Here is a 9,131-nt window from a genome sequence, read left to right as displayed (position 1 = left end):
TGTACTTTAATTTTGAATAGGAAGGTTATTTTCGAAAAGTTGATAGTTTTCAAGTTGTAAGCACAACACTGCCAAAAAAATATCTTTTTCAACTTCTTTTGTATTTTTTTCAATGTTGCGTCATGAAATTTTGTTAGCAAACCTCAGATTCGGATTCAGCACCCCAAAAAACATATAGAATCAAAGAAAGCAAAACTACCCCACAACTTTCCTGGTAAAAATACAATTTAACTGGATTAACACCCTTTTATCATTATATCCGGGTTTCGCACGGTTGTCGATGTAGATATAGGCGTACACATTAACATAAAAAAAAACAATAAATAATATGAAAACAACCTGAATCTCTTCTTTAAGGAAGCTCATCCCGTACGACTGAAGCAAATACATGTTGTCAACGTCTCGCCTTTCCTAGATAAAGCAATGGCAATCGTGAAACCGTTCATGAAAACTGAAGTATCTGCTATGGTAGGTATAAGATTTAATATTATAATAGATTGCAAACTAAGATAAATTCTTAAAGCCTATTTAATATTAAATAGGGAATATCTTGAAAACTGAAAATTGTTGGCAAGACTACTATTTTATGCAAAGTCACCTTTATTTGTTCTGCTTAAAGACACAGTTTCGATTTAAAAAATCTAGTTAGTTATAGTTTTTGAATTTTATTTATTTATAATCAAAATATAGGTATATATAGTTATGTTTGGGCGCCAAACGTCATTTCCGAGATGAAAACTAAAATATGTCGAAAAGGCCCAAATTTAGGTATAGGATATTACTTGCAATGATTGTAGAATTTTACGTAGCATCTAAAAATGAAAATATACAGAGTGTTCCATTTAAAATAAGCAAGTTGGAATTGACTTTCAGAATGACCGGAACTGTCACCAGTTGAACATATTTAGATGAATTGATTACATTTGTATATTGCCAAATTTTTAAAATATTCCGATTTTTTTTCAAAATATAAATAGCCGTCGTGGGACACTATGTAGAAGTTGCTTACACAATCACTTAAATAGGTATATGGCTATATTTTCTCCTGGTTTAATTTTTATTTTTCAGTTACACTTTCATCAACCGAATTCTACGACTCTATATAAGTATATTCCGCAAGAATTATTACCCGAAGAGTACGGAGGAAGAGTAGGGAAAATATCAGATATCAAAGCTGCCTTGATTAGAAAGATGTGCGACAATGACAGTCGTAATTTTTTCTTGGACGATTCCAGATGGAATGTAGACGAATCAAAAAGACCTGTTGAAAATAAACATGGAAAGCAATTTTTTGGTTTGCAAGGATCATTTAGAACATTGACGATTGATTAATTATTTACTATTTAGGTAGAGTTAACTGCACAGTAGAAATAGTGATACTCACATTTGTAAACTTAGAATCTGTGAAGAAGAGTAATTCGTCTGCATATGTGATTATCTCTTTCTCATACAATATAAAACCGACATAAATCGGTTGTCTTTGATAAACGCATTTCAAATTATCTTCTTTAGAGGTTGAAGTAATACAGAATCTATATGATACCTTCACTCTTTAGGGTTCTTCCAATTTTTCTGTAGAAGTTGACTATCTGTGGGCATTTAATAGCATTATCCACTATTCCTGGATTTTAATTCTTGTATAACGTTATCTACTAGAAGTTCCATACCTTTTCAGTCACTCCCTTACCGCTATCTTTCAGTTTAAGAGTGTATGGGATGCGAACCGATTAACCGAACGAGCTGAACTCCACTTGTAAAAAACTGCGGGCGAATGCGCAGAGGTAAATTTTTTATTTCTGAACCGATCTTACTGAAATTTTAGCATCAGAAAGACCTGTTAATGAGAGCAAATCGATCGATTATATTAAACATGTTCATGTCAAAAAAGCTGCTTTCGCGTATGTATCTGCATGGTACAATTTCTTATTTGTGGACTAATTTTTGTGAAATTTATCGGTATGTGCTTCTTATTAAAAAAAATAAAAATTGAACATCCGCATGTAAAAAATTGCTACATTCATTAGGTACTTCCCTCAATAAATGACCAAGCGCGGCATTAGAAGTAAATACAATAAATGGGAAGTGATAACGTGCGGAAGAAACTCATTTTTTGACCTTACTGTCAGACGTGGTAAACATTTTAAAACCAACCTGAAACCAGTGCAATTTTCTTTGATAGGTACACTTCAATTCATATGAAATATGGAATATTCCTGAAGTGAGAAGATTAAAATATGCGTCCGTTATAAGAAGAGAATAAAAGGAATTAATTTATCCTTTCAGCTAAGTTATTAAGTCCATCTCTGCGATCAACGACCCCATCTGTTGATTTATTCATATCAGACCACACACAGATTTATATAGTATACTTGCAAATATTATACTTCTAATCCAATTAATTAATGTTAATTGCAATGAATTTACCTTGTAGTGAAAAGTATTCTGATAGTGGGGTCGCACTGAATATAATTGACTTTCGAGCCAAAAATTCACGAGTCGACTTACAATCCCTCGGGCCAGAGGCCCTCGAGCTTTGTCCCTCTGGGTATAAATATCGCCTTTATGCCTTTGATACATAAATAACTATAATCGGTCCTCCGATCGACTTTCGGACAACGTTGCCAAACTTTTGAGCATGGTAATTGTGTAGATGGCTGTACTAAAAAAAAGTATTATTTTTGTGAGTGCAGCATGAGGTCAACCATCTTGCTTATAATCCGACGAGACTCCCACTTTTTAAACATACGCACGCGTTGCGATTTGAAAAGTATAATTTTGAAAAAATACTGGTTTTTGCGACACGTGATAAATAAATCCGTACACAGAGGGGGTCTAGGACACTTCGCCGAATGCCCACAACGCCGACACGATTTTTTGATGGTCCATATCGCCGACTAGGGACTAATATCCAAAGCCATTTGTTCCACACTCGGTTCAGTTTCAGTAAGAATTTTCGTATGAGTTTGTAGTTCGGAAAAAGTTTTAAAAAAATATTCTAAACTTACAATAAGCTAACGTCAAAAGCTGCTTGGTGCCGTCCAGCTTCATTAAGAACTGTTGAATGAGTCGACGTTATGGCCACGTTCGGCTTAGTGTCTCTTGTAGACTTGTCGGCACGGCCAGCGTAGTGTCCCTAGTCGGCGATATGAACCATCAAAAAATCGTGTCGGCGTTGTGGACATTCGGCGAAGTGTCCCGGCCCCGCCCCGTGTGGTAAACCCACTGAGTTACATAGAGCAAAGATAATACGTTATCTTTGCATATAGCAAAGAGTACTCTTTGGTTTTACGGTTTTCCCAATTTATACCGAATAGAATGTCATTGAAAGATAAGGGACTTGCCTGCTAAATGCCGTATTGACAAGACCGGCGCTCAGCGCAGATTTGCAATTAAATATTTGTCAAGAATAAAAAAAGAGAATTTGATTCGCTAAGGCCGTTAGCCGGCGAATGTAGTTCTTCTTCTGAAGGGTAAGTCAAATCAAATAAATTATTCATTAGGTAATTCTGGATTTTGTTATTAGGGCATTTAGAAAGCGACTGGGCTTAAACTCACCCTTAAAGGACCAGCTTATAAACTTAAGTATTTGGTGAGTCGCGCAATTGATTACTGCGTACATACATAATCAAGAACATCTATACCTACTTCCACTTCTGCAAGTCCTTTATGGATCAGATAAAGGAGGTTTTATAATATCTCATTTTTTTATCAAACATTGTACGTTAATGCAGAGTCTGGAGCATGCTTTTGGCCGTATTAATCATTTTAAACTAATTATTGTCATTTATGATATTAAACCATTTTGTATGTATTAAAGACAAACTCCCTCAAGGTTTTTTTGATTTGTGAACGCACGACCATTTCTCACCGAGAATTTACTTTAATGAGCACGCTGGAAGTGACTACCCAGGAGTGGGTACACATAGACTCTGCGCGTGGAAAAATAATCCCAAGTACAGCGACCACATACCTTACAGGGTGTTACATGACCGCATGTAAAAAAAAATTGGGTGATAAAGGGGATCAAGACAAGCACTTTTTCTAAATAAACCGAGGGTCCAACGTGTTGTGTTTGGGAGCCACCCCCAAAGAAGTGGTGAAATTTGGATTTCTTCTTTCATTTTTTTCTCAGCAACCATAAGAGTTACAAAGATGCGTGACACGTCTTTGAATAGGTATGCCCTATCCGATTTTGAAAAAAATGTTTCAAAATTCCTACCAAAATTTGGTATCTGAGGGTTTCTGAACATGAAGATGACGAATCTGGAATTAGTTTTTGAAAATTCGAAAAAGTTCCACTGCAATTCTTGGCCGGACAGCGAAAATGGAGAGAATTCGAGGAAATTTGTTGTGTACATACTTGATGAGCTAAGGAACACAATAGAGTCTTCCTGAAAAAAAATATTGTAACTTTTTTGTGTCTTACTGTAAAGTTTATAACCTGTAATTAAACATCTCATATACAAAACTTTTTTTCCTAATTGCAGCATGCCAATAAACAACATATAATATCGTAAAACTTTCAAATTTTGCCATGCAACCGACGACCAGAGACTTGTTATACCCCGACGACATGCCGATATTGGCCGAGCGCCGCTTACATCATTACGCAGGTTGGCGATCGGGGTGTTAGTGCATGACACTGATAGGACTTATTATGGCAATTTGCCACAAACTGAGTTCTGACTGGTTCGTAAAGGGGCAGTTAGATAGTCTGCCAAAGGTTGAAGTGTTAATGGTCGCCGCCTTTTTCTCGAAAAGTGAGTTTTTCCATGCCACTCGTTTGAGTGGAGTCAAAGCCTAGAAGCAAATCTATTATGGTTCATAGGAAGTATAACAGCAAGTGTTTGTGTGTATAGTGCAAGGTATAGTGTAGGTACCTAATAAAGTATGCACCTTACGGATTTCAACGAGAAAATTATGGTGTTGGATATGTGGAAGTGAAAATAGAGAAAAATGTGTGCGCTGTAAGGGCACGAATATGCCCAGAACAGAGTTCGAAGTAAACCATATTCTGAATTACAATTACAATATTATATATCGAAGGATTTTCGTCGATAACTGACTGAAAGTAAATCGACATTATGAGAATCGTCTTCACAACAATACAAATGGGATGTCAAATTCGCGGTATCACGTGGAACTTTTTTCGTATATTTCCTGTTGGGACGTTTATAAACAATTTATTAGGTTCGCGATGACTTCTGCTATCACACCTAGTATGGAATGCCGTTTTAGTAAAAAGGCATGAAATTATCAAAAAACAATTTATACAACATTCATAAAACATATTAAAAAATTGTTAAATCATATTCGAACATTTGAACAAATTGTGAGTTGTAAAATATTTAAATACAAATTTATAACATTCTTTAAATTTCTGGCATTTTTACTAAAACGGCGTTCCAAAGTATTACCTGTAAAATTATTAGAAATTGGATTTGGCTGAATATAATTGCAAACAACACAAATTGACCAACTACAAAATGATGGTGTTTTAATTTATTGGAAAAGATAAAAACGATTGAAAATTTCATAAATATCGCAAAGCTTTAAGTTAAAAATAGGTTCAAATAAAACATATGAACATATTTTTTTAACTGTTGTAGAAAAACGTTTGGGGTGCTTTGAAATGCATACTTTTGGCACACGGATCATCAAATATAATATTACTTAAAAAAAGATCTTAACGTTTCATAGAATACAATTTTGTTTCTCAAAAATAACATCATAAATATAACACTTGTAGAAAATTTGTATTCACAACACGGGTTTAATATTTTTACATTTTGAAAGATATGATTTACATATATACAAATTATTCTACGTATAAAATAAAGAGTTGATGAAAAAATGAACCTTAACACAAAATTTAATGTAAAGTAAGATTTAGAAATCGACGATACGCCAAAAAAATAACACTGCTAAAAATGAAGTTCAAGTATGAAAGTTTCTTTAAATGTTATTAAAAAAAATTTAAGTTGAATTTGTTCGAGTGTTATAAAAACGAAAATTGTAGAGTTAAATAATTTAAGATTATAAAAATATTTAAGTGTAGTGTTTTTACATTTCAGGAAATTAAATTGTAAAGATAGGTATACAAAATATCGTTTATAGTTTTTTATTTCAGTAGATCTTAAATGTTGTAGATTGAACATTTGAGAAATATAAAATAATGATCTTAAAAAGTTAAACTAATATTTTTTTAAGTTCAATATTTTAGAGTGTTATAAAAATAACAGTCGATAATTTTCAACTTGCATTTTTACTAAAACGGCGTGGTAAGTATCGACGCCATCTACCGTTACGAAGATATGCAGACTTCTACCACCGTTGACCGTAATATACTGAAATAATATTACAGATTCCTTTGTTTAATTTTTATAGAAAAATTTTCGAAAAATAAAGTGGTGTTATAAGAATAATCGGTGTTAAAAGTGGTATATTTCCGTAACGGTAAGTAATAGAGGATAGGTTATTACAAATAAATGAGTTACATTCTGTTGTCTTTCAATTATCTATTTACAAGATCATGTTTATTTAGGCATATTTATGTTACGTATTAATATTCAGATGTCTACTCTGGGGGTGATTCCGGCCATCACTGTGCGGGTAATGCCGGCCGGGCCGGAATTACCCCATAAAATATTTTCATTTAATTTGTATCATTCTTTCAGATGCCGCGGACCTATAAAAGAAAGACTGAGAAATCTTCTTGGTCTGCCGACGACCTACAATCAGCTCTTACAGAACTCAAAAACGGTAGCCCACTTCGGGAAGTTGCTAGACGGTTTGGAATTCCAAGATCAACTCTTCAAGATCAACGTAAACGTGGGAATACATCCAAATTGCAATTGGGACGGTGCCCAGTATTTAGTGAAGAACAGGAGGGCGAACTGTCAAAGGAGATAATTAATCTTTCAAAGCTATTCTTTGGAATTACGCCGGCTCAAATCCAGCAAAGCGCCTACACTTACGCCAAACTGAATAATTTAGCAAATCGTTTTAACAAAGAAAAGGAGTCCGCGGGGCGCGATTGGCTAGAAGGATTTTTACGTCGCAATCCACAAATTAGTTTAAGAAAACCGGAACCAACCAGCGTAAACCGTGTGACAGCCTTCAACAAACTAGAAGTTGGAAAATTTTATGAAAACCTAAATAAAGTAATGGAAAGGTACAAATTTTCACCAACAAGAATTTTCAACGCTGACGAAACCGGTATTACAACGGTGCAACGGCCTGGCAAAATCTACGCAGAAAAAGGCCAAAAAAGAGTGGGATATTTGACTAGTTGGGAGAAAGGAAAAACCACGACTGCTATGTGTGCATTTAGTGCCACAGGAGTTTACGTTCCTCCAATGTTCATTTATGCTAGGAAGAGGATGGCCGATCACTTGAACAGTAACGGACCTCCAGGGGCTATTTATCGTTGCTCAGACAACGGATGGATAACTGAAGATCTGTTTGTTGACTGGTTGAAACATTTTGAATATTCAGTTAAAGCTTCACAAGAAGATCTGGTTCTTTTAGTGCTTGACAACCACTCCAGTCATTGCTCTTTAAACGCTTATAACTTGGCAAAGAAAAGGGGATTGTTATGCTCACGATTCCTCCCCACACATCCCATCGAGTTCAGCCACTCGATGTAACTTTTCATGGACCTTTAAAGACCGCATATAACTCAGAATGCGACAAATTCATGAGAAATCATCCCGGCGAAGAAATTACGCCCAATATCGTTGCTGACTTGTTCAACAAAGCTTTCGGGAGAGTTGCAACGGTTGAAAAAGCTACGAAAGGATTTGAGGTAACTGGAATATTCCCTGTTAATCCAGATGTTTTCACTGCTGAAGACTTTGTCGCCGCTGAGAATTTACAACCTACAAGCTCACATAAACCTATCCCTACAAATGAAGAAATAATTAGAACAGAGGAAGGAAGAGTAGACGTAGGAAAGCACATCATCGCAGCCAACGAATCGAAAGAAAATGTATCTTTTGCAGAAATAATTTCGACTCCTGGATGTTCAGGAATCAGTAACAAAAATCAAACAGGGGTTTCCAAGAAACAGCACTCTCAAATATTTACGGCCACGCCAATGAGAGGAGTTCTAGAGGAAAAGGAATCTGTAAAACAGAAGAAAATGCAGAAGACGAATTGTGGTGTGCGGGAAACGAAAGCAAAAGGCGTAAAAAGGCAAATTTTCAATGGTCCTAGTGATACCGGCAGCGTTTTGCTTACCAAAAATACCAACAACACTACCAACATTGTGGCGAAAAAAACAGGCCTTAGAAAAAAAAGTAAGGTCACCTACGAAGGTTGTGCGGGAGAAGAAGCAAATTCAGAAGACGGTGATGTTACCGAGGACATATGTATAATTTGTGGGGAATTCGGAAAGAACCGCGAAGTTTGGCTTAGGTGTGTGATTTGCGGTGGATGGGCACATAAAAATTGTAGCGATGGGGAAAAAAAGTGTTCATATGTATGCGATTTTTGTCAGTGAGCAATGTGTGGGGTAAATGCGGCCCCTGACCGGAATTACCCCAATGCTTGGGGATAATATCGGTCATGTATACATTATGTTATATAGATTGTCTATCTATATTTTTTTAAACGTTGTTTTCTGATTTTTAATAAAAGCACATTATGTTTCTAACCGTGTTACGTTTTAATGAAACCTGCCGATATTTTAAAAAATCTTAAAATCTCGCAAGATATTAAGGATTTCCGTTAGGGGGCCGGTATTCCCCCAGTCTCCCCTGGGTGTGTATACAATCACCAAAGTCACTGGTAAATGTACGAAATTATTCTCAATTATCTACTTTTACCGGTAATTGTATACAATAACCAAGGATCAGCGGTAAAGTAAGGAAATGATATGAAAAGAAGAAATAAAAACAATAAATTCAAATATTTTTTTTAAGAAGTGAGGCAAATTTTGTATGGCATTTGTACTATTTGTTTTGACATGACAAAATCTCATGGCACTTGGAATTACACAGCTTTCCATTCTTTTTACATTTACACTTGTCTGTTTTACATTTAGGGTTGCAAACACATCGCTGATAATAGGATCACACATGCACGTGGTAAACAAACGCACTGCGCTTGCGTGTCGATCCTTGAAATTT

General features: G+C 35.5%; 1 protein-coding gene across 1 annotated transcript; it reads left to right on the top strand.

Moving 5' to 3' along the window:
- The first annotated feature begins 6,176 nt into the window (after nucleotides 1-6,176).
- LOC116165154 (tigger transposable element-derived protein 6-like) lies at nucleotides 6,177-8,637 on the top strand. The gene is made up of 2 exons (XM_031479464.1): nucleotides 6,177-6,456; nucleotides 6,678-8,637. The coding sequence occupies exon 2, from the start codon at nucleotides 6,678-6,680 to the stop codon at nucleotides 7,647-7,649; it is 972 nt and encodes a 323-aa protein (XP_031335324.1). The 5' UTR covers nucleotides 6,177-6,456; the 3' UTR covers nucleotides 7,650-8,637.
- The last annotated feature ends 494 nt before the right edge of the window (nucleotides 8,638-9,131 follow it).

Source organism: Photinus pyralis, unplaced genomic scaffold (genome assembly GCF_008802855.1).
Source record: "Photinus pyralis isolate 1611_PpyrPB1 unplaced genomic scaffold, Ppyr1.3 Ppyr1.4_LG2, whole genome shotgun sequence".
In the NCBI taxonomy this organism is placed as follows: domain Eukaryota; kingdom Metazoa; phylum Arthropoda; class Insecta; order Coleoptera; family Lampyridae; genus Photinus; species Photinus pyralis.
Note: the sequence above shows the minus strand (reverse complement) of the source record. Positions and strands in the feature narration are given on the sequence as shown.